The 26,640-nt window shown below is 37.6% G+C and overlaps 1 protein-coding gene across 6 annotated transcripts in view; it reads left to right on the top strand.

The window, feature by feature from the left end:
* The window catches only part of RASAL2 (RAS protein activator like 2), a 370,654-nt gene that overhangs the window by 303,843 nt on the left and 40,171 nt on the right, over positions 1 to 26,640 (top strand). For all 6 annotated transcript variants that reach the window (XM_024758763.1, XM_024758762.1, XM_024758759.1 and 3 more), the window contains exons 5-6: positions 7,480 to 7,589; positions 25,014 to 25,167. In XM_024758763.1, the coding sequence (XP_024614531.1) occupies positions 7,480 to 7,589; positions 25,014 to 25,167 (264 nt within the window). The remainder of the gene's footprint in view (positions 1 to 7,479; positions 7,590 to 25,013; positions 25,168 to 26,640) is intronic.

Below are 26,640 nucleotides of genomic sequence, written 5' to 3'. Positions count from 1 at the left end.
AAAAAATGCCATTGGTAATTTGATAGGGATTGCATTGAATCTGTAGATTGCTTTGGGTAGTATAGTCATTTTCACAATGTTGATTCTTCCAATCCATAAACATGGTATATCTCTCCATGTTTGTATCCTCTTTAATTTCTTTCATCAGTGTCTCATAGTTTTCTGCATACAGGTCTTTTGTCTCCCTAGGTAGGTTTATTCCTAGGTATTTTATTCTTTTTGTTGCAGTGGTAATGGGAGTGTTTCCTTAATTTCTCTTTCAGATTTTTCATCGTTAGTGTATAGGAATGCAAGAGATTTCTGTGCATTAATTTTGTATCCTGAAACTTTACCTAATTCATTGATTAACTCTAGTAGTTTTCTGGTGGCATCTTTAGGATTCTCTATGTATAGTATCATGTCATCTGCAGACAGTGACAGTTTTACTTCTTCTTTTCCAATTTGTATTTATTTTTCTTCCCTGATTCTCATAGCTAGGACTTCCAAAACTATGTTAAATAATAGTGGTGAGAGTGGACATCCTTGTCTTGTTCCTGATCTTAGAGGAAATGCTTTCAGTTTTTTACTATTGAGAATGATGTTTGCTGTGGGTTTGTCATATATGGCCTTTATTATGTTGAGGTAGGATCCCTCTATGCCCACTGTCTGGAAAGTTTTTATCACAAATGGGTATTGAATTTTGTCAAAAGCCTTTTCTGCATCTGTTGAGATGATCATATGGTTTTTCCTCTTCAATTTGTTAATATGGTGTATCACATTGATTGATTTGCATATATTGAAGAATCCTTGCAGCCCTGGGATAAATCCCACTTGGTCATGGTCTATGATCCTTGTAATGTGTTGTTGGATTTGGTTGGCTAGTATTTTGTTGTGGATTTTAGCATCTATATTCATCAGTGATATTGGTCTGTAATTTTCACTTTTTGTAGTCTCTTTCTCTGGTTTTGGTATCAGGGTGATGGTGGCCTCATAGAATGAGTTTGGGAGTGTTCCTTCCTCTGCAATTTTTTGGAAGAGTTTGAGAAGGATGGGTGTTAGCTTGTCTCTAAATGTTTGATAGAATTCACCTGTGAAGCCATCTGGTCCTGGACTTCTGTTTGTTGGAAGATTTTTAATCCCAGTTTCAATTTCATTACTTGTGATTGGTCTTTTCATATTTTCTATTTCTTCCTGGCTCAGTCTTTGAAGGTTATACCTTTCTAAGAATCTGTCCATTTCTTCCAGGTTGTACATTTTATTGGCATAGAGTTGCTTGTAGTAGTCTCTTAGGATGCTTTGTATTTCTGTGGTGTCTGTTGTAACTTCTCCTTTTTCATTTATAATTTTATTGATTTGAGTCCTGTCCCTCTTTTTCTTCATGAGGCTAGCTAATGGTTTATCAATTTTGTTTATCTTCTCAAAGAACCAGCTTTTAGTTTTATTGATCTTTGCTATTGTTTTCTTTGTTTCTGTTTCATTTATTTCTGCTCTGGTCTTTATGATTTCTTTCCTTCTTCTAACTTTGGGTTTTGTTTGTTCTTCTTTCTGTAGTTCCTTTACGTGTAAGGTTAGATTGTTTATTTGAGGTTGTTCTTGTTTCTTGAGGTAGGCTTGTATAGCTATAAATTTCCCTCTTAGAACTGCTTTTGCTGCATCCCATAGGTTTTGGATCGTCGTGTTTGCATTGTCATTTGTCTCTAGGTATTTTTTTATTTCCTCTTTGATTTCTTCAGTGATCTCTTGGTTATTTAGTAACATATTGTTTAGCCTCCATGTGTTTGTGTTTTTTTCCCTGTAGTTCATTTCGAATCTCATAGCGTTGTGGTCAGAAAAGATGCTTGATATGATTTCAATTTTCTGAAATTTACTGAGGCTTGATTTGTGACCCAAGATGTGATCTATCCTGGAGAATGTTCCATGTGCACTTGAGAAGAAAGTGTAAGCTGCTGTTTTTGGATGGAATGTCCCATAAATATCAACTAAATCTGTCTGGTCTGTTGTGTCATTTAAAGCTTCTGTTTCCTTATTTATTTTCATTTTGGATGATCTGTCCATTGGTGTAAGTGAGGTGTTAAAGTCCCCCACTATTATTGTGTTGCTGTCGATTTCCTCTTTTACAGCTGTTAGCAGTTGCCTTATATACTGAGGTGCTCCTATGTTGGGTGCATATATATTTATAATTGTTATATCTTCTTCTTGGATTGATCCCTTGATCATTATGTAGTGTCCTTCCTTGTCTCTTGTAACATTCTTTATTTTAAAGTCTATTTTATCTTATATAAGTATTGCTACTCCAGCTTTCTTTTGATTTCCATTTGCATGGAATATCTTTTTCCATCCCCTCACTTTCAGTCTGTATGTGTCCCTAGGTCTGACATGGGTCTCTTGTAGACAGCATATATATGGGTGTTGTTTTTGTATCCATTCAGCAAGCCTGTGTCTTTTGGTTGGAGGATTTAATCCATTCACGTGTAAGGTAGTTATTGATGTGTATATTCCTATGACCATTTCCTTAATTGTTATGCGTTTGTTTTTGTAGGTCGTTTTCTCCTCTTGTGTTTCCCACTTAGAGAAATTCCTTTAGCATTTGTTGTTGAGCTGGTTTGGTGGTGCTGAATTCTCTTAGCTTTTGCTTGTCTGTAAAGCTTTTGATTTCTCCATCAAATCTGGATGAGATCCTTGCCAGGTAGAGTGATCTTGTTTGTAGGTTCTTCCCTTTCATCACTTTAAACATGTCATGCCACTCCCTTCTGGCTTGTAGAGTTTCTGCTGAGAAATCAGCTGTTAATCTTACGGGAGTTCCCTTGTATGTTATTTGTCGTTTTTCCCTTGCTGCTTTCAATAATTTTTCTTTGTCTTTAATTTTTACCAGTTTGATTACTATGTGTCTCGGCATGTTTCTCCTTGGGTTTATCCTGTATGGGACTCACTGCACTTCCTGGACTTGGGTGGCTATTTCCTTTCCCATGTTAGGGACATTTTCACCTATAATCTCTTCAGATATTTTCTCTGGTCCTTTCTCTCTTCTCCTTCTGGGACCCCTATAATGTGAATGTTGTTATGTTTAATGTTGTCTCAGAGGTTTCTTAGGCTGTCTTCTTTTCTTATCCATTCTTCTGCCTCCATTATTCTGCTATTGATTCCTTCTAGTGTAATTTTCATTTCAGTTATTGTATTGTTCATCTCTGTTTATTTGTTCTTTAATTCTTCTAGGTCTTTGTTAAACATTTCTTGCATCTTCTCAATCTTTGCCTCCATTCTTTTTCTGAAGTCCTGGATCATCTTCACTATCTTTATTCTGAATTCTTTTTCTGGAAAGTTGCCTATCTCCACTTCATTTAGTTGTTTTTCTGGGGTTTTATCTTGTTCCTTCATCTGGTACATAGCCCTCTGCCTTTTCATCTTGTACATAGCCCCTCTGCCTTTTCATCTTGTCTATCTTTCTGTGAATGTGGTTTTTGTTCCACAGGCTGCAGGATTGTCATTCTTCTTGCTTCTGCTGTCTGCCTTCTGGTGGATTAGGCTATCTAAGCGGCTTATGCACATTTCCTGATGGGAGGGACTGGTGGTGGGTAGAGCTGGCTCTTGCTCTGGTGGGCAGAGCTCAGTAAAACTTTAATCCACTTGTCTCCTGATGGTGGGGCTGGGTTCCCTCCCTGTTGGTTGTTTGGCCTGAGGTGACCAACACTGGGACCTACCCGGGCTCTTTGGTGGGGCTAATGGCAGACTGTGGGAGGGCTCACGCCAAGGAGTACTTCCCAGAACTTCTGCTGCCAGTGCCCTTGTCCTCACAGTGAGACACAGCCACCCCCCAACCTCTGCAGAAGACCCTCCAACACCAGCAGGTAGGCCTGGTTCAGTCTCCTACGGCTCCTTCTCCTGGCTCCCGATGCACACACTACTTTGTGTGTGCCCTCCAAGAGTGGAGTCTCTGTTTCCCCCAGTCCTGTTGAAATCCTGCAATCAAATTCCGCTAGCCTTCAAAGTCTGATTCTCTAGGAATTCTTCCTCCCGTTGCCTGACCCCCAGGTTGGGAAGCCTGATGTGCGACTCTGAACCTTCACTCCAGTGGGTGGACTTCTGGTATAAGTGTTCTCTAGTTTGTGAGTCACTGACCCAGCAGTTATGGGATTTGATTTTATTGTTATTGCGCCCCTCCTACCGTCTCACTGTGGCTTCTCCTTTGTCTTTGGATGTGGGGTATCTTTTTTGATCAGTTCCAGTGTCTTCCTGTCAGTGATTGTTCAGCAGTTAGCTGTGGTTCCAGTGCTCTCGCAAGAGGGAGTGAGAGCATGTCCTTCTACTCCGCCATCTTGAACCAGTCTCCCTCAAATTACTCTTTTATCATATGCCATTTGTCATCAACGTTTTTGAAAGAAAGAATATATCATGGTATTCTGTGGAAAAACATGAACAACAGGTACTCTGAGTCAAAATATAGTTCAGAAGAATGAAGATGCATTAGGGATACCTTAACTGATTTTGTATATATTCTTTTTGTGTGTACACTGTGATAGATGACAAAACCAGCCAAAGTAAGTCTTTAAAAAACTTACTTAATACAAAATAAAAATTCTAAGTGGTAAGGCATTGTTATAGTTTAATTGGCTGCTTTTTTCTTTGTATACATAAAATAATGGTGTGACTTACAATCACTGGTGTCCTAGATTCAAAGAAATATGATAGTGTTATTTTGTGATTAAATATGCCAGGCATTAAGAGCATGTACCTTCCCAATACATGTTGTGTCATTTATATTTGTATTTATTTCTAATCTTATATTAAACTACAGGCTCTTTGAGGGCAGAGTTTGTGTTTGTTTTATCTTTGTTTCCCTTACAACACCTAGTACGATGCTTTATAACATATACACATAAAATAAATACTTAATAAATAAATGGATTAAAATATGAAGTATTATACAATAAGTGCCACAGGAAGGTAAAGTACTATATGAGTGAACATCTACTAGTAAATTCTCAATTAACTGCTTAACTGTAGTGTGTTAGAACTGTATTTATATATGGTATTTGGTCCGGTGCTTAGGCTGAATCTCAACTTAGGCCAGTGGTTTTTGAACCAACTATAAATGATCCTAATAGAATTCTATAAATTTAGGTCTGGTCTGCTGACTACATTTACAAGGAAATGTGGTGACTCACCTTGATTGAATCATAGAAAGTAGTAAATAAAGCCTTTGCCTTAGAGAACAGATGACAGTGACTTTCCCTAATGATGCTAAGATTATACAGATCAGGCAAGTGCCTGTCTCTAAGAAATATAGTACTTTTTTTTTTTTTTCCGGTACGCGGGCCTGTCACTGTTGTGGCCTCTCCCGTTGCGGAGCACAGGCTCCAGACACGCAGGCTCAGTGGCCGTGGCTCATGGGCCTAGCGGCTCCGCGGCATGTTGGATCTTCCCGGACCGTGGCACGAACCCGTGTCCCCTGCATTGGCAGGCAGACTCTCAACCACTGCACCACCAGGGAAGCCCAGAAATATAGTACTTTAAAAAATAGGCCTGTTTTTTTTTCCCTCCAATCAATCTCAATACACCTACAATAAAAGACAGCCTGGGGAATAAAGAACAGCTTAAGGAATTATGTCTATGTGATATTTTCTAGTTTTTACCCTTATTCTTTGGGCTATAAGTACAAGAAATAACATAAGCATTTTTCTTCAGTCAGCTAAATAGCTCTACTTCTGATTCAAATAAGTTTGTTTCCATTTTTTCTCTAGCAGTCCTTGTGTGTTTACTTGGCATGGAAAAGCACTGTGGTAGTCCACACTACTGTTCACCAAATATCTCTTTCTAGATACATTATAGGATTGTACATTCTTTCCCTGTTGAAGTTAGGTGTGGTCATGTGACTTTTTTGTCCAATAAAATGAGACCACTAATGACATGAAGCTTTAAGAGCAAGTATAAAATTTACCACACTTCCTTTTTCCTGAGGCAGCAACTAATAGAAGCACAAAGATGGAGCCTCCCTTAGCCTAAGTCCCTGAGTGAGGACAGCATAGTGCCAGGTCCCCGTCATATTTGACCTGCTCTTAGACACATAGTACATTTTGTGCCAGTAAGATTGTGGGGTTATTAGATAAGCATAACCTAGCTTATCATGATTAATATAGTCTTCACCCCAAAACAGTGGGCTTTAATGGTAACTAAAAGAATATAACAGATTTGATGTGCTGGTATTGGCCTAGTCTTTTTTTTTCTTCCTTATGGAAATATTTATTGTACACAGCTTCTATAAGCTAATATTCATTACAAGGTGATTAGAGTCAATTCCATACATCAGAGTACTTTTCTTTGAATTATAGTCTTTTGTCAAGACATTTTTGATATACTTCTATAAGATGTCCTTTCATCTGCCAACAGTAGAACTGCCAGTTCATTCTTGCATTTATTCTTTTATTCAACAAACTTTTTTGAATGCCCATTATTTGCCAGGTGCTAAGACTAAGAAGATGTTCAAGGCACTCTAGATAGTTTGGTGGAAGTGGCAGAAGGTAAGCAGGGCTAAAAACTATAAGGCACTTTGTTCTTCTGAAGTCTGGGTGCTTCACTGGTTTCATACATGATACATACCTGTTTCATTTTAAAATAGTTAAACTACATTTAAAATTTAACTTCACAAGTACCATATCCAAGGTGACATAGATCAGATTTTGCCACTGCTGAGACCACCAACATATTACCTTAGAAGTTAGAAGTTTCTTTACCATAGCTAGTATAGAAACTGTTTAAGAAATAAGAAATTAAGTGCCATCTAAAAGTTTAATTCTTGGGCTTCCCTGGTGGCGCAGTGGTTGAGAGTCCGCCTGCCGATGCAGGGGACTCGGATTCGTGCCCCAGTCTGGGAGGATCCCACATGCCGCGGATCGGCTGAGCCCGTGAGCCATGGCCGCTGAGCCTGTGCGTCCGGAGCCTTTGCTCCACAGCGGGAGAGGCCACAGCAGTGAGAGGCCTGCGTACCGCAAAAAAAAACAAACAAAAAAAAAGTTTAATTATTGACATATATACACCATCAAATGTAAAATAGATAGCTAGTGGGAAGCAGCTGCATAGCACAGGGAAAGCAGCTTGGTGCTTTGTGGCTACCTAGAGGGGTGGGATAGGGAGGGTGGGAGGGAGACGCAAGAGGGAAGGGATATGGGGATATATGTATACATATAGCTGATTCACTTTGTTATACAGCAGAAACTAACACAACACTGTAAGGCAATTATACTTCAATAAAGATGTTTAAAAATAAATAAATTTTTTAAAAGTTTAATTCTCCCAATTATCATAGAAGAAAAAAATTTTTATCACATTATCAGGTAGTTTCCAGCAGCTGTATTTTACAAATTAAAAAATTAAAAGCTGAATTCTGTTTCTGGTCTTCATTATAAGAATCTGAGTATCTTTTGCAAAGGCAGTGCAGATGAGTTAGGAGATAGCAAGGTTCCCTTTTGATTCTTCTTCCCATCACTTTCTGCCTTTTCGTTCTAGGGGTTCTTCAGCAAGCGCCTGAAAGGCTCCATCAAGAGGACCAAAAGCCAATCAAAGCTTGACCGAAACACGAGCTTTCGGCTTCCCTCCCTTCGCAATACAGATGACAGGTAGGAGTTCACTTGCTTAAAACAAAGAAAGAAATTTTACAGTGCATTTTGATAAGGCATTTTGGTCTTCATTAACTTTGCATCAATGATAGTTGGAAAGATCCGATACAAAATTTACTTTTTTGTCTTGCTCATATTGAGGCAAGGTACAAAATATTGGCTTAAATATCCAACCAGTTTAAAAATCTTACAATATTGGAGAGTGTGTGGATACCTAAGAACTAATTTAAGAATCGGTTGTGCTGTTTCTGTCGAATCAAGTTCTAGTGGTCAGAGGTGTATCTTTCTTTTGTAGGATGACCATAAGGGATGATGATGGCTATAGCTAACATTTTTTGAGCACTGTACTAAGTGCTTTATATGCATTTTCTTGTTTAATCTTAATAATAACCCTGTAAGAGAAATATTAATATTATCACCATTTTATAGATGACAAGTCTGAGGAACAGAGAAGTTAAGTAATCTTGCCCAAGGTTATACTGCTTAGTAAATAGCAAAAATGATATTTAAACTTGGGCAATTTGGCTCTAAGAGTCCGTGGTCTTCACTGCTGCATTGTTCATTGTGTATAGTATATGGACTCAGTCTCATTAATTTGCAGTCACATCTAGAAGATATGTATGAAAAGGAAGCCTGGACTTCAATAATTAGGACTACCAGCTTAAGCAATAAGCAAACCTCAAATGCATGGCTTGCTAAGGATAACAACCCTCTAAAATGATTGAATGTATGCTAGGACACATTTGTAATACTTCACGTCTCTACAATGTTCAAAATTTAGGAAATGGTACTTGTTGTGTCTTGACACATCACCACCATCACCAGTATTTATTGAGTGCTTACTCTGTGCCAAGTATTTTTAATGTAGTATCTTATGTAATACAGCCCTAGATACTATTATTATCCTCATTTTACAGATAAGGAACTAAGGCAAAAGAGATTGAGAAACTTGCCCATGGTCACACAGCTAAGAGTAGAGCTTTGATTTAAACTCATGTCTGCCTTTCATAATTATACTCTTATTTATACTTGGGTGTATTTTTTTTTTTTTTTACTTTTGGTAATAAGTCCATTATTTCCAGTTATTTGCATAACAAACAGAAATATAGATTATAATCTCTATAATGGCAGATTATAGATTTGCCAGGCAGAGAATTACTCTCGTTTTATATGTGAAGTAACTTGTCCCCCATACTGAGTTGATAAGAGGCTACTGCTTTATCAGCTCTTCTTATCCCTGAACCACGTTAGAGGTGTTCTGTGAAATTTGCAAGTATGTTCAATTTGCGGTGTAATTGTATTGTTAAATATGTCTTTTATACCTTTTTGTTTTAAGGTAATCATTAAAAAAAGATCTTTTATTCTCATATTTTCCCTTAGATTTTACTCTATAGCACAGGGAACTATATATATATAACTGAATCACTTTGTTGTACAGCAGAAATTAACACACTATAAATCAACTGTACATCTATTTTTTAAAATTCTTTTATCATTCACACAACCATTTACATTTTATCAGTATGATGGATGAATAGTAATAATAAACACATATACAGTATGTACTATGTGCCATACACTGTTCTAAGCACTTTACATAAATGAAGTCATTTAATCAACACAGCAACCCTAGTTACAGTCATGACCTCATTTTGAAGATGAGAAAACTGAAACAGAGAAATTAGTCATTTGCACAAGTTCACACAGAAGATGGCAGTACTGTGGTTCCAATCCAAGAATTCTAGCTCTTGAGTCTACATTTTTTAATTTATGCTATATTGCCTCTCACAAAAAAGGCAGGTGGGGGGCATTTCTTTGTTTTAATTTGTAGTTACCTAATGCCTACTGAGTTGAACATCTTTTCACAAGTTTTCTTCTTCTATGACTTGATTATTCATCCCTTTGCCATTTTCTATTGAGCTATTTGTCCTTTTTCTTATGCTTTGAAGTAGTGCTTATTATTACTAGGGATTGTAAGCCACTATTATGCACGTTGTTAAAATTTTCTTCCAGTCTGTTTCTTGTGTTTTTAAATCATGTCTCTGAATTATATAGAAGTTTTAGATTTTCATTTGGTCCAACATGTCGGTCTTTTTCTTTGTTGGCTTACCTGGCCAAATTTGACCAGAACACTGAACTCAAGAAGCCAGGGATCTCTTTCTCATTAAATTTCTCATTATGATGCTGTTCAAATCACTATATCTTACTTCTTCAGGAGGAGGAAATATTCTGCCTGGGGTATTAGGAGGATAATGAAGTAGTGATCATGATATTTTGAATTCTTCAGGCTTTTTGATAACAACAAACCTTATCTGCACTCATTACATTTTAAAAAGATAAAATTATCCTCACAAGGTCTGAGTTACTGCTTTCAGATGGCAGAAAAACAGTTGTAAATGAGTTGATTTCACGTAAAGAAGGTTTACTACATATGATAAGTAAGCTTTTCTGTGCAAAAGAACATAGGGTATTTTAACATGCAGACCTAATTGATCAAAAAGACCCTCCAGGTTTGTCTAGCCCAGTGATCTGCAAGTCGTAGACTCTGCTCTAAGGCCCTGACGGAATTTGGTACCAATGTTGCTTTGGGGATCAATTTATGATGATGCTTAAACTCAGAATTTCCTTTGTGAAGTTGTGGGGCATTGGCATAAGGAGTAAAACTTTGCCAAATAATTTTAAGAACCAAATTTCTTGATACACAGTAACATATCTAATTGTGACAGTTATGTACAGACTAGAAAGCCATTTGCTACCAGGGAATATAGAGTACTAAAGACATAGCCCCAACCTCAAGGTGTCCAGTAGAAGAAGTAAATAGGAAGAAATGGTATAGGGGAGGGGAGATTACTTCTTGTTAGGTGGACCAAGAAAGACCTTAGAGGGCAGTGGCCTGTGAGTTGAACCTTTAAAAAGCAGGTATAATTTGAACTGAGAAACAGACACATGGAAAGAGCATTCCTCAGAATGGAAATAATGAGCAAAAGAAGAAAACAGAAAACTACGGCACTTGAAAAGAAATACTGAATAGTTCATGGTATATAAAGGAGTGAGGTAGGAAATGATTGGAAAGGTAAAGTTCCAATTTTTACATTGATAGGTAAAAAACTTTGTGTGTTTTTGTCTTACAAATAACTCAGTATAAGAAACAGAAATATGAACTCCATCTTTGATGAAACTAGAATAAATCTGAATGATAGATTACTTAAAATTAGAGGAAGATCAGGGCTTCCCTGGTGGCGCAGTGGTTGAGAGTCCGCCTGCCGATGCAGGGGACACGGGTTCATGCCCCGGTCCGGGAAGATCCCACATGCTGCGGAGTGGCTAGGCCCGTGAGCCATGGCGGCTGAGCCCGCGCATCCAGAGCCTGTGCTCTGCAACAGGAGAGGCCACAACAGTGAGAGGCCCGCGCACCGCAAAAAAAAAAAAAAAAAATTAGAGGAAGATCAGACGTAGTTGCCTGCAGAAGGAAATTCTGAAAAAAAGTCTATCGCTTAATGATTCAGATCAGTTGCTAATTAACAGATACTCAAAACAGTAATGGCTTAAACAAAGTAAAGTTATATTTTCCTCACCTATAAGAAGTCTGAGGGTGGGCAGTCTAGGACTAAGGGTTCAGGGCTCTTTGTGGGCTTTTTCCTCTGCCATTCTCAAGATCTTCAAGGATCTCTTTATGAACACAAGTTAGCTACTGGAGCTCCAGCCATAGCACCCATGTTTCAGGTACCAGAAAAGAGGGGCCCATAAAAGGACACCTGTCTTCCAACCAAGTTATCTCCCTTTAGAGCAATTTCCCTGAAACCTCACCCAGTGGCTTCTCATTGTCACTTTTATCTGCAAGAGAGACTGGGAAATGTTACACATGGGTACGTTGTTGCCCCCAATAATACAAGAGTCTGTTATTAAGGAAGGAGGAAAAGATGGGCATTAGGAAGACAGCTAGCATCTCTAACAGAAGAAAGAGATTGATTTACCCACTCACCCCCAGAACTCTGGAAAGATTCAGCTCCCACCCAGCTCTAGCAGGCCAGCAGCCAGGCTTACATTCATCACACAGCAAATTTGAGAAACTGAACCAGATAAAAAGACCTACAGATACCAACATTTATGTTCCCACGTTACAATGTCAGCTGGTAATTCTACTCCTAAGTACATCCAAGAGAAGTGAAAAACGTATGTCCCCACAAAAATTTGTAATATGAATGTTCGTAAACATTGTTTATAGTAGCCCCAAAGTGGTGATGACCCAAATGTCCATCAATTGATGAATGGATATACAAAACATGATATATCTATGCAACGCTATATTATTCAGTCATAAAAAGGAATGAAGTACTGATATATGCTACAACATGGACAGACCTTGAAAACTTTATACAAAGTGGAAGAAGCCAATCACAAAACACCATATAATGTACAATTCCATTTATGTGAAATGTCCAGAATAGGCAAATCTATGGAGACAGTAGATTAATGGTTGCCAGAGGCTGGGGATATAGGGCAGGAGAAAGTGATGAATGACTGGTAATGGACATGAAGTTTCTTTTTGGAGTGATGAAATGTTTTAAGCTTAGACTGTGGTGATAATTGCATAGCTCTGAATATACTGAAAATGGTACACTTTAAATGGGTAGATTTTATGGTATGTTAATTATATCTCAGTAAAGATGTTAATTTTTTTTTAAAAAACAACAGCTGGCCAGGAAGTACTCTGCAGTGAAACTCACTAATCTGTAAGCTCTATTCCAGCACACAAAGCTTCCATTGAGTTTTTTAGTGCTTTAATCTTAAATATAAACAGATGGCCAAGAATCTCCAAATATTTGAGGAAATTCTTCAACATGAAAGGCAGAGAGAAAAACAAATAAATAGGAGAGAGAAAAAAGAACCCGGAAGAAACAGAGACAATGCATAGAGCCAAAAACAACTTCAAAGCATAATAAATATTTTCAAAAGATAAGATAGTACATCTATGAAACAATAAGGTGCTATAAGTAAAGGAACCTCAAAGAAACAAGAAAGAGAGCTTAGAAATTGAAATATAAAAGCTAAATTCAAGTCAATCTCCCAGAAAGTAGAACAGAAAATGAGAAAATCAATCCAGAAGGTTCTAGTAAAAGAAAAGTTTTATTAGAAAACTTTGGAGAGGAAATTGTCAAAGAAATAATACAAGAAAATTTCCCAAAACAAGAAAATATAAATATCCAGATTGGAAAGGCCACCAAATTCCCAATACAGTGAATGAAAAATGACAAAAGACTTTCCAACACACACACACACCAATTCACATCATCATGAAAGAACACAACACCAAGGCTTTAAAAAAAAAATCTTAAAAGCTTCTAGAAAGAAAAAATAGGTTACATACAAAGGAGGTATGAAAGGATTGCATTGGAATTCTCAATAGAGTATTGAAAATCAAAAGTCAGTGGAGCAGTGTTTTCAAAATTCTGAGTGGAGGTTATTTTCAACACAGTATTCCATGCACAGGACAGTCCTTGAATGTCAGATGAGGAGTTTGGATTTTATTGTATAAGCAATGGGGGGTCTTTAAACATTTTTGAGCACGGAAGTGACCTAATCAGAATTGTGCCAATTATAGATTAATCCAACAATGGAATTTCAAATGACTTGGTTTACAGAGACTAAGTTTGGGAGACTGATTAGAAAAAAAAAAAAAAGCTATTGTAGGAAATAAGAAAGACTCTAAAGAGGGTAGTTGGCAATGGGAATGAAGAGTCAGAGACAAGATAGGAGAAACATTTTAGAGGCAAAATCAATAGGATGTCACAAAATCATCATTGTTCCAAAGCCATCTAATCAGATAAAAGCCAGTAAAGTGATTTCCTAGAATCAATATTGGCAGCATTTTCACATTAAAGCCATGTCATGTGGAAGGGTGTTGGGACAGGAGAAGACTCTGCCTTATTTCTGCCTTATATTGAAATGCACTTTGAAAAGTTTGAAAAACTAGGAAATGCTGAAAAACCGTGGTTATACAGGATTGTCAGGCATTCCAGGATTTCGAATGCCTGTCAGGTTGCCAACCTTACTCTGGAAGTGCTACTTAAATTTACCAAGTCTTGAGGTAAAGATAAGCACATGGAATAGAATTTTCTCAACTCCTTCAAACGTCCTTCAAGTAAAAACCTTTGCAGTAATGTCTTCGATTCTGAGGCTCACTGACAAAGCATGGTTTTAAAGTAGTCCGCTTATTCTTTGTCAGGAGGATACCTAAGAATAAGTGTAGTGTTCATTTGTAGGGTGTATATACTCAGCTTCTTGAGTTTCTCCTAATTAGAACTAATTTTTTAACTCTTTTTTTTTAATTTGTATACTCACAAGTTGTAGAGTCTTGCAAAGCACTTCCCCCAATAGTGATATCTTATAACTGTAGTGTAATATCAAAACCAGGTAATTAACATTGGTACAATACTGTTAACTAGACTACAGATTTTATTTTTCACCAATTTTTATGTGCACTCATTTGTGTGTGTTTATAATTCTATGCAATTTAATCCTATGTATAGATTTGTGTAACCACCACCACGATCAAGATACAGAATTATTCCATTACCAGAAAAGAACTCCCTCTGCTACTCTTTACAGTCATACCCACCTCCCCACACCCATCCCTGTCCCCTAGCAACCACTTTTTGTTTTCTACCTCTATGGTTTTGTTATTTCAAGAATGTTATATAAATGGAATCATATAGTGTGTAGCCATTTAAGATTGGCTTTTTCTTTCACTAAATAAAATGCCCTTGAAATCCCTCCAAATTGTTGCATCTGTCAATAGTGTGTTTCTTGTTATTGCTGAGTAGTATTCCATTTTATGGATGTATCAAAATTTGTTAACCAATCACCTACTGGAGAACACTGGTTTCTGATTTTTAGCTGTTAGGAATAAAGCTGCTGTGAACAGTTGTGTACACATAAGTTTTCACTTCTCTGCAGTAAATACGCAAGCGTGCAATTGCTGGGTTGTATGATAAGTACTTGTTTAGGTTTAGAGGAAACTGCCAAACTATTTTCCAGAGTACCTGTTCAATTTTACATTCCCACAAGCAATCTTTATGGGTTTTGTGTGTGTGTGTGTGTGTGTGTGTCCCAAGACATTTTCACCTCTGTTTTCTTTTAGAAGTTTTATGATTTTTAGCTTTTATATTTAGGTCTATGATCCATGTAGCTAATCCTGGACCGGGGCACGAACCCGTGTTCCCTGCATTTGGCAGGCGGACTCTCAACCACTGCGCCACCATGGAAGCCCCCGCATGGTTACTTTAAATCAAAGGTCTTGACTCTGAGCCTATTGGTGTTCACTTTGAGATAGTAATCAAAACTTCATACTTAGCCCAGCCAAGCCAATTGCAGACAGTCTGCTTTTGGAGAAGGGAGTATTATAAACTACTTACTTCTCTCTTCGCATCTACTCTTTGCATCCAGCTTAACTACCCATGGTTTTAGGTGCCCTCCAGATTTGGGCCAAGGGGAGAGACAGAAAGGAGGGGAAAGGTAATGAGAAAAGTTTTAGTACTATCTTAGCGTTCCATAATGCTCTCTGAGTCTGGCAGATGTTTAAAGCTGACTCTTCTGTCATGAGGTACTTTGAAGAATTCTTCAGAAATGTCTCATCTTTGAGGAACTCTCATCTATGGTTTTTTTGAGTTTCATGGGTACATTTCTATTCTAGGTGTTCACTTGCAACTCCTTCCACGGTTTCTAGGAAGGAACTTTTGCTGTTCTAGTCTTCACCCTTCCAGTCCTCTGGTCTACAGGAAATATTCACACATCCTTTGCCCTGACAAACCTCTAGGAGTGCAGCCTAATCCAAAAGTATCAACTTGGGCTGTGCTACCAACAGTTAGTCATTTCTCATCCTCTAGATTTCCCAGATAAAATCAAACCCCACCTTGTAGGCATTCCCTACCAATATCCCTTGTGTATGTTTGGGGGAGGGGGGGATGGGAGGGATGAGCCTCACAGCTTTCTCCAAAAATTATCTCTCACAAAATCCTTTCCCTTCTCCATACTGTCACCACTTTTTATAGTCCTGCTCTGACTGAAAGGTTCAAGGTAATGGAATAGGTTCCAAAACATTTCCTTTGTAGATTCTACAGTTTGGTACTTCACTGCGGCATTCACCTGTTTTACCTTAGACTCTCAATTTGAAACTTCAATTTTAATATCTCATCACATATGTATATAATACTTCTACTAATCTACAGTCTTGAGCATAACATACAAAATGGAACATGGCTCTGTCCATTCCCTAACTCTCAGCATTATCTCCTACCACTCCTACCAGAAGTCCATCATTTACTTACTAAACTGTTTCATATTTCTCTACTTTTAATCTTCCTGCCCTCTCTATCCCAAATACCATATCCTATTCCTACACCGTGTCCTTTGACATGCAACAGTACCCAAGTCAGGAGTCATATGCTCCCTGACTTCTTTTCCTTGTTCTTCCTGTGCATCATTCTAGACTAAGCATCTACCCCATATACCCTACCCACCCATGGCCAACTGTATACACCTTATTATAGGACTGACTGCTTTCTATTGAATTTATCTTTTCATGTTTCTGCTTACTGCAGCAGATGGGAAGCTCCGCAAGTGTACAGTCTTTGTATCCCCACCCCCTACCACCTATTAAGGAACTTAATTTCTTGGCCTGAAACAAAAGGGAAGAATCCAAACAAATTCCAGATAATAGAGAAGAAGAATCTCCTTCACTATGGTGTACTTGGATAGAATGACAACTTCTCAGAAATTATTGGATTCCAGGCCATTAATTAATCAATACAGCCTAGCTGTATTGATTAATTGAAACTAGATTATAGTTTCCCTTACCAGTGTTTACTGATATGGACCAGTTAAGGAGCCCTTAGTTTTGTGAACTAAAATCCAATTGAAGTTTCTAATTATGTCATGATAGCATTTTAAATTCGTTAGAATGCTTTGTCTTAATAGAAAAAAATTATTTCCATACATTTATACTTTCTATCTTCATATTCTTCCAGCAAGGAATATATTTGGGAATACCTATCCTAACCTAATAGTTTACATAAAATAAACTAATGCTTGTCATATCACTTTGAAAAACTATGTTTGCAATGATAGTCCCATTTGTATGGTACTGTAGTTTATGAGATATTTGTAAAATCATAGATGATTGCGTTTGATTTTCACAATAACTGTGGGAGGTATAGGAACAGAAATCATTATCCACATTTTACAAATGAGATAACTAAGGTTTAGAAGGAATAAATTATTTGTTCCACGTCACATGGCTAATGAGTGATTTGAGCTGACATGAATACGTAGGGCTTTTGAGTCCAAGTTGATTGCCTTTTCCATTATCCTCTTTGTTGCATGTGTTGATAGGAAGCCTAACCTCCTGAGAAAATGATTGAGAAAGAAGGAAAGATCAAACAGAAAAGTCATGCACACACATATATATACACACAAACATATTCAAACAACAACTTTTTTTTTTTTCCGGTACGCGGGCCTCTCACTGTTGTGGCCTCTCCTGTTGCGGAGCACAGGCTCTGGACGCGCAGGCTCAGCGGCCATGGCTCATGGGCCCAGCCACTCCGCGGCATGTGGGATCTTCCCAGACTAGGGCACGAACCCGTGTCCCCTGCAACAGCAGGCGGACTCTCAACCACTGCGCCACCAGGGAAGCCCCAAACAACAACTCTTAATAAGAGTAGAATACTATGCAGTAATAATCAGTGAGTCAATTTATGGTCATTTTATTTTCACGATTTGGTAAAATATAAAGCAAACTCCCTACTATGCTCCTATCATCTTCCCTTCCCTCCAAATCCAAGTGGTTTGGATGAAAAATTAAAATAGAATCAGTAAAAGAAAATATAGCTGGATTTCTTATGCTCTTGGAATGGAAGAACCTTTTCTAAGCATAAACTGGGGGAAATAATTACAAATATGACAGAAAAAGTACTAATTTACTTAATTTACATAATATCAATACATATAAGTTGTTAAACAATTAGAAAAATGGTTTAAGAACATGAAATAACAGTTCATAATTCACAGAAAAGAGAACTGAGATTGCCAATATACATGTTTAAATGTCCTCAACCTCATAACTAAAGAAATTCATACTAAAGCAATAGTATAGAAATGAAATACCCTTTTTTACCAGTTATACTGGCAAAGATGTTTGAAGTGTAGCCATATCTCATTTTGGTGATAGTGTATAGAGACATGCACTATTGGTAGGACTTTAAATTGATGCCATCTATTATGGAGGATAAATTAGCAATATCAGAACTTTAAATGTATGTGCCCTTTGATCTAGCAGTTTCACACCTGGAAATTTAAAGCATGAATACTTAAACATGTGCTTCAAGGTATATGTACTAAGATACTTTTTGAACCTCGGTGGTGATCACCAAAAAAAAAGAGAAAAGAAAAGAGACTTAGATGGTCATCAAGGATTGGTTAAACTTCTATAGACCCATATAAGGGAATACAGAGTGATCATTAAAAAGCGGCAATTTATATCTATATGTTCCAGTGTAGACAAAATTCCAAAATATACTCTTAAGGAAAAAAAATATGGTAGAATCTCATTTGTATGTATATACATACATACACACACACATACACACACATATATGTATATGTATAATATTTGGTTGTCTGTGTACAAAAAATTTCTGGAGGGGTCACAAAAATCATTAATAGTATTTTCCGTAGGAGATTGAGGGAGGTACCCTTATTTTTCACCTTCTGTCCTTCTGAGCTCTTGGCATTTATTACCAAAAGCATTTATTACTTTATTATTTAAGGGGAAAAAATAATTAGAGAATACCTCCTTCAACCCCATTTCAACCTCATGCCTCCCTGTAGCTGTTTCCCAGTTGTCACCCCTTCACCATCAGACTTTATGAGTTAGTCTCCACTTTCTCATATCCCATTCATTTTCTCAACTGTCTGGAGTCTCATTTTTGTCCTCGTCATTTCACTGAAACTGCTACAATTATCTCCAATTACCTCTCAGTTCATATACCCAGTGGCTACTGTTAATATTTTAACACACTCTATCTTCTACAGTAATGGACAACCATCCTTTTTAAGAGTTCTCTTCCCTGGGCTTTTATGATACTTGAGTCTCCTGGTTTTCCTTCTGTCTTTCAGATTCTTCAGTCTCTTCTGTCAGTTTTGTAGATTTAAATGTTAGCATTTCTCAGTCTACATGTTCTATTTCAGTATTCACATTGTCTTAGTCTGTTGAGACTGCAGTAATAAAACATCATAGACTAGATAGCTTATAATCAACAGAAATTTATTTCTCACAGTCCTGGAGGCTAGGAAATCCAAGATCAAGGTTCTGGCAGATTCACTGTGTAGTAGGGACCTGCTTCTTGGTTCAAAAGGCTTCCTTTTCTCTGTGTCCTCAGATGAGGGAATGGGTGATGGATCTCTTTGGGGTCTATTTTATAAAGGCACTAATCCCCTTCACGAGGGCTCCACCCCCCTGACCTGATCACCTCCCAAAGGTCACACTTCCTGATACAATCACATTGGAGGTTAGCATTTCAACATACATTTTGGGGTGAGACATTCAGTCTGCGACAAAGATCTACTCCCATAGGAACCTCAAACTTGTACTAAACTTGATTTTATTTCCCCCTTTGGTTCAACCAACATTGCCTCTCACTTCCCATCTCTGTAAAGGACATTACTTTCTTTGAATCCCCAGCTGAAGATCCAGGGCCCCTACTAAGTGCCCACAGAGCCACTATTGCATCCTTTTTCCTAGATCTTATCCCATTGTATTATAATAGATTTTTAACTCACTAGATTATAAACTGTGTGTGAGTACAAGGACCTTGCCTTTCTTTTTCACCTTTGTTTCCTTGCATCAGTATCTAGTATAGTGCCTGGCACATAATGTACAAAGTAACTATTGAATGGATAGATGGATTCATACATATATTCATTTATTCAACCAAATAATGGCTGAAACTAATGGGAAAGCAAATAGTCATGAATTTAGGGATGATTAAGAAGTAGGTGTCATTGAACTTCATCCGTGTCTAACTTCTTTTTTTTTTTTGGCCTCATGGCATGGCTTGTGGGATCTTAGTTCCCTGACCGGGAATTGAACCCATGCCCTTGGCAGTGAAAGCACAGAGTCTTAACCACTGGACCACCAGGGGATTCCCTCTAACTTGCTTACCCTCTTTTCACCCATACTTACTTTTACGGTAACGATGAGGCTGAAAGCCTAAATTCAGAAAAAAAAAACCTAATCTTTCCACTCACTCTTACACTAGTAAGTATGTTAATTGAGTGGTTTATGAGTGTGGTTTGGTTTAGTTTCATGGTTTTTTTTTTAATTCAGTATAGTTGTGTTTACATTGAATTTGTTTAATAGGCACTAGTAGATTTTATTCCATTTGCAATTTAAGAACAAAAAAAGGTGTGTTACAATAGGGTACAGTTTCTGTAAGGAGATTGTTCCCTAGTGCCTGTCATATTGGAGGCTGGTTGAGTTTTCTGCCCTTCAGAACATGTTTTAGTATTTATAATCTTGTCTTCATTCTGTGCTTGTCTTAATTGTCTGTATACATGTATATGTACCAAAAATAGGTTGAATGTCGTTTTTGACCGTGATGATAAATTTCCTTACCATGAGTTTAAGTGAAAACTCAGACTGACAAACATCCTTCTTTACCATTAGCAGCCGGGTTCATTAGACTATCCTGTCAGAACAGAGGCTGAGAACAGAGAGAAGGAAGATCAGCAGTACATGTTACGTTTCCATAATAGCTTGGAGCACAGGCTCCGGACGCGCAGGCTCAGCGACCATGGCTCACGGGCCCAGCAGCTCCACGGCATGTGGGATCTTCCCGGACCGGGGCAGGAACCCATGCCACCTGCATCGGCAGGCAGACTCTCAACCACTGCGCCACCAGGGAAGCCCCATAATAGCTTTTTGTGTGAGTGGTTGTATGGTATTTTTTTAAGTAAACATAAAAACCAGTGAGTAGTATAAGCAGTAGGGACTGGCTTTAACTGCAGCAGGTAAATCAGTGCAGCTAGGGCTGTCAGGATCCTCGGGGGCACATTTTTTTTAGCACACAAGCAGAACTCTGATGAATGAGCTCTAATTTCTTTTTTTTCTTTTTCTTTTTTTTTTAATCCAGGTAGGGAAAGCTTTATATTCAGTACTATAGGAAAGGATCTGCTCTTTCAAACAGAAAACATCAGTTGGATAGTTTCACAGATACCAGGTTGAAAAACAATAAAATCTGGGGAGCAAGTAAAGCTGCCTTTTTCCCAAAGTGAAAGCTCAGATGCAACTTTTAAAAAACTGATTAGACCCTTTGTAAGTTTATTGGTAGAGTATTAGGATACTGAATATTATTAATTTCTACCTGGGAAATTTTCAAACAAGGTAAAGTGCCTTAGGAACACATACTGGTGAATACAAACATATATTGCTGTACTCAGTTTATGGCTGAGCTGTCTTTCCAAGAACTCAGCAAAGCAGTCTAGAATCATAACTGCCATGCCAAGCAGAAATTCACCTGCACTGGAGTACAGGATTTTGTGTGGCAATAAGCATTTTTTTCAGTTATATTTTTAATTAAAAGTTTCCCACATTTGGAACTGAATCTGTAAAGATGTGGCAGATTGAGCTAGCACATCCAAGCACCACTGGTGCTTTGGGGGAAGTGTGCTTTTTTAAAAAGTGGATGGTTGAGCTGGGAAAAATCCAGCTGTTTTACTTAACATTGCACTAATCAGAGTTCTTTGACTCCTTTTTTTCTTCAGTGAATCCAGTGGTGTGTGTGTTGGCTCCTCACCCCCAACCCCTTCACTTTTGTCTTTTAAGATTGATTTCAGATAGTGATGTGGGTTAAAGCAATATAATATTAATTCACTGTAGTGGGTAATAGAAAGCTATTCCTGCCTTGTAGTTTCTCTCTTAAATAGGTCAGAAGCAGCAGGTAATCTTCATCAGCAAAGCAATTAGGTTTTTAACCCTTACCTATCACATTGAGCCCTGAATTATTCCATGGTGTTTGGGATGATGGGGGTTGGGGAGTAGGGGTGCAGGGGTTGGGAAGAGAACCAGTAGTCAAGGGATTCACAACGTCCACTTTTGAGGTTAGGTTCCTTGATGGCCATTGTCAGATTGGACTGGGAAGCGTCATTTTAAACTCCTATTTTTCTCTCAATAAATCCACATTCCGCTTTCCATTAGAGAAGTAAACTGTAGTGCCATACAGAGCTGCTAAAACTCTAATTAGCAGATCTAAGAAAAATCAACTCATAGGAAGGTACAGGAGGAGGTAAACATGCTTAGAGGGGACTTGGGCTTACTAATGCTATTATATAGAAATATTTGCACAGATAATGCCTCCCCACCACTGCCACTCCCAGGCTGCTTGATCTTCCTGTTTACTGTAATCCTGCTTCTCTGGGAATTACTTCTGTCTTCTTCAAGACACTTTCTTCCCAATACAGGAAGGGCTTGCTTATTTATTCATTAACAATGTTGCACATATTAGCAACTTTGGTGTTCAGTTCATGGGCATAGGTGTGTATATACACACAAACATACATAAATGCTGAACAATAGGAGACCCTGAACTATACATATTAACAGCTGAAGTTTCTGTAACCAGGAAGAATTTTGAATTCTAATTCCAGGTGGCTTGGTTATGATATGATATCTGTTTATGGCTGTATTTGGAAGTTAAACCTTCCAAATACAGCCATAAACAGATATCAACAAATGTCAAAATGACATTTGTTCAGCACTGGAAATACAGTGAATAAAATTACCCAACTCTCTCCGAAAGAAAAAAAAATGTAACTCAGATAAGTTAATGAAAATAGTACCTAGAAACATTAAACTAGGATAAGCACTGCAAAGGAAATAAAACGGATGTGAGAGAAAGATTGTACTTGCAAGGTGGGATGTGGCAAATACCTTTTAGTAGCGGGCTGGGGATCATCTAGGAAACATCTAAAGCTTCGCAGCTTCATTTTCTAGCACAGTTAAGAGATTCTCCTCCACCACCAGAGTTGCCTCAGTTTTTTTCCTACAGCTTTTGACTCCGAAATTGTTCATGGAAATGGGTGGAGCCTCGCTATTCTTTCCTTTCTGCCTTAAAATGGTCACATTTGCGGAGCATGCTCCTTGAGTCCTTCAAGCTGCAGCTTCTCCCAGCTGCCTTTGGCTCTAATCTCCTTATAGGTGTAGCACCATGGCAACAGGCCCAGCCTAGAACCCAGGAACCTTGTTTTTGTTACCTGAGGGGCTGGATGCAGCCTGAGGAAGAGAAGAAGAATATTACCTGTCCTGCAGCCTATTTGGAAAATGACTTCATGTTCTGTTATATGTGTTTCTGTTCTGCTTCTACTGAAGACTTGAAATTACACCTGGAAAACATTTATCCAGAGATGTTATCAGTAACCAAAGGCAGCAGGGGAAACCATCTTCTATTGGTTCTTGTCTTCTAAACACAGAGTTGTTTTCTGAGATGTAGTTCAGAAAGTGATTTGCTGTACCATGACATGTGGCACTGCTATGATTTTGGGGTACACTGCAAGATGGCTGTACAGTTGCTTCATGTAGGTAGACATTTATTTGGTTTGAGATAAAATTAATTTATGTTTTAGAATATTTTCCTAAAGAATTTAAAACATAAAAGTAAGCCTTATTTTGTACCTCCTATTTTAAATATGCCTTCATCTTCCCTGTTGAGAGGCTCACTCCCAGAGCAGGATAGCCTTTTCCCCTACAAGCAACTCCTCCTGGGAAAAACAGGCTGGAACTGTTGTTTCATGTGTTTAGAAAAGATTACAGTATCCTGTTGCCTCAACCAGGCTTCCTATGAAGCATATTGGGAAAGTTTGTATGGTAATTACATTAAAATTTGTTTTTGCATTTAGTTATTTATAGTTGATATGCTCTGTTGACCGTATATAACATGTCATTGTCTTATCCAGTAGAACAAAAGGAAATAAATGTGGAGTCATTACATTGTTATATTTTTAGGTACAAAACATTAGGTGGCTTTTGTGCATCCTTTGTATTATCAGTGGTAAATATAATTATTGAATTTTTGACCATAAAATGATTGCTGAACATTAGAACACACATTTTTGTGTGTGGAAAGAAGAATGGACTAAGGTCCTATTGCTTAAGATGTTTTTTACTGTATGGAGTTTGATTAAACAGTGTTAGAATGGAAACAGAAGGGAAAGAGCAGCCTTTCGTGCTAGTCTCCTATATCTCATTACTTTATAATTTAACTGAAAGCTACTCTGGCATTAAGTATTTTGGTTCCTTTTTAAGTTAACATGGTTATTTCAAGGAAATGAATGAAGCTGCTTATTTAATGTGTCTTACAAAAACAAATGTCTTTCCACAAGGTATTTCTTTTTATCCCTATTACTAGGTACTTCTGCTTGAAATATATGTATTTAACTCTGGGTGTTTCAGTCAATAAATACTATAATTATTGAGTAAAACTGCATAGCTACCCAGTTCTGGATTCAAGAATATTGTGTTTTATATTGTTTGGCTTCACTGATTCTTCCAAGGGGAAGGCAGTGAAGTACTAGCTCCTGTAGTGACAAGAGTCATGCTTCCCCACATTCCTTTTTAAACATCTAGGGGACAGAATCAACCAGAATGCCTGAACGGTGTTGACAAAGGTCTGCTCTTCTAGTTTGAACATTTCTTTTGAGGGTGGAAAGTTTCCTCAAGGCATTTTACTCTTTATTCATATTTGTACAGTAAAGCATAGATAGAACCAAAAGCTTGCCAGAAAAGAATTCCATATAGAGATGGAAATCAGACCTTTGGAAAAGCAGGGTCTTGTGCTAAAAAGTTTAGCTTTGATTGTGGGTTTGTGTATGTATGTTTATTCTGCCAGAGCAGAAGGAAACAGAATGAGGGTTCAGTCACTGCTATTTTGTCACTGATAATAGAGGATAAAGCTATAGCATGGAAAAAAAAAAAGTAAAAGAAACGATATGTCTTTTGATAACACCTTTGCATAAAAAAATGTGTAAGATAACGTTAGATGATATATATTTCTCCATCTCCAACACAGGAATGTGGATAAAAACAGTGTCTGTGGTGGAGCTTCAAGCTCCCTTGAGACTAGTAAAATTATAGTACATTTTTGTGTTTTGTTGAAAAAAGGAGGTGTGTACACACAGACACAAATATGTATGTGGCTTATCTGTGCCACAGGAATATGGTCCTATTATTATTGTTACAGATTAACTGTTAATTTGCTCATTTATTTTCCTCTTAGGCATTTATACATTTGGTGAAGCCTCCATTGCATTTGACCTTTATTTTCTTGTTGGCCAAGTAATTACACTACCATAAATATCTCTTTCTACTTTTAGGTCTCGTGGGCTGCCTAAACTAAAAGAGTCACGTTCCCATGAATCCCTGCTGAGCCCATGCAGTGCAGTGGAATGTCTGGATCTTGGTAGAGGGGAGCCCGTATCAGTGAAGCCACTCCATAGCAGCATCCTTGGACAAGACTTCTGCTTTGAGGTAGAAAAGTGTAGGAAAAAGGAAGAGTAGTTAGACAACAAAGAGATTTTTCTATCCAGTATTCTTATGATTGCATTACTGTATTGATGATTTGATCATCTTAACTGGTTTTCAGTTGCTGAAAATTACCTACTTACAGGGGAAAAATTGGAAATATGCTAATCTGATTATGTTGGTGATTAAAGTTATTAATGATGGCTTCTCATTCCTTTTGGGCTTGTCTGCTTTCAAAATAAATGAGTTCTTCTATTCAATGCTCTGTGGTGACCTAAATGGGAAGGAAATCCAAAAAAGAGAGGATATATGTATACATATAGCTGATTCACTTCGCTGTACAGCAGAAACTAACACAACATTGTAAAACAACTATACCCCAATTTAAAATAAATAAATAAATGGGTTCTTAGTGCATTCTCAGCAGAGGTCACAAGATTAATAATAACATTGTTAGTATTTTAATTTTTTAGTATTGATAAAGATATCACACAATATGTTATTATTTTTCTCCTGAAAGCCAAACCCCCCAATTTTAATGATCCTTTTGAGGAACTTGACTAAAACCATAATTTTTCTAACTAAAACATGGGCAGTTCAAGATCTGGGACCATGTCTTATCTATCTTTGTAATCCCCAGCACTTAGCCCAGTCCCTGGCACATTGCAGGTGCCTAATTTCTTCAATGAACAAATTGCCCTTCACCAGAAAATTATCATCATCACCTTTTGTAAGGTAATTTCCCCCTCCAAAGTAAATGGCCAATTGGCCATTTGCAAATTTAATTTCAAAACCATCCATATACTTGTTAGGGTTATGATTTAATTAATGAGCACAAACTTACAAAGTTATTAGTGATGAGTCCTATGTTAGATATTGTAGAAGTTGAAAGTTGTTTTATACCTTTTCTTATGGACCTGCACTATCCAACAGAAATACAGTGCAAGCCACATGTGTAATTTTAAATTTTATTAAACCCAAATCTTACCACTTCTAACATGGAACTAAAAATTATCAATGAAACTTTCTACATTCTTTTTTTAAAAACTGAATCTTCAAAACCTGATGTATATTTTACACTTACAGTACATCTCAGTTTGGACTAGTATTTCACATGCTCACTAGCCACGTGTGGTTAATAGCTACCATATTAGACAGAATGTAACATCTGATCTGATTCACTAGGTTATAATCTGAGATTGAGTTAATATGTGAACCACTTTAGCAATTTGGACAGGTCATTTATTGGTGTTCTTTTGTATAAAAGTCACTTGAACTTTGCCATATTTGTAGAACTCAGTTCAACGGATTGTACGCCCAGCCAGGTGTTAGGTTCTAGGCATAGAGACAACATGCTTCATTTTTAAAGGACATTGATAATAATCATCAGGCTAACCTAATTAGATGATTGGCAATCAGACTGGTTGCCTAGTAGAAGAGAAATGGGTTCCAAAGTAATTCAATACTGGTAACTCTTTT

The sequence above is a fragment of the Neophocaena asiaeorientalis genome, unplaced genomic scaffold, assembly GCF_003031525.2.
Source record: "Neophocaena asiaeorientalis asiaeorientalis breed wild unplaced genomic scaffold, Neophocaena_asiaeorientalis_V1.1 scaffold182, whole genome shotgun sequence".
In the NCBI taxonomy this organism is placed as follows: domain Eukaryota; kingdom Metazoa; phylum Chordata; class Mammalia; order Artiodactyla; family Phocoenidae; genus Neophocaena; species Neophocaena asiaeorientalis.
The sequence above is the reverse complement of the archived record's forward strand: the minus strand, read 5'-3'. Positions and strand labels throughout refer to the sequence as shown.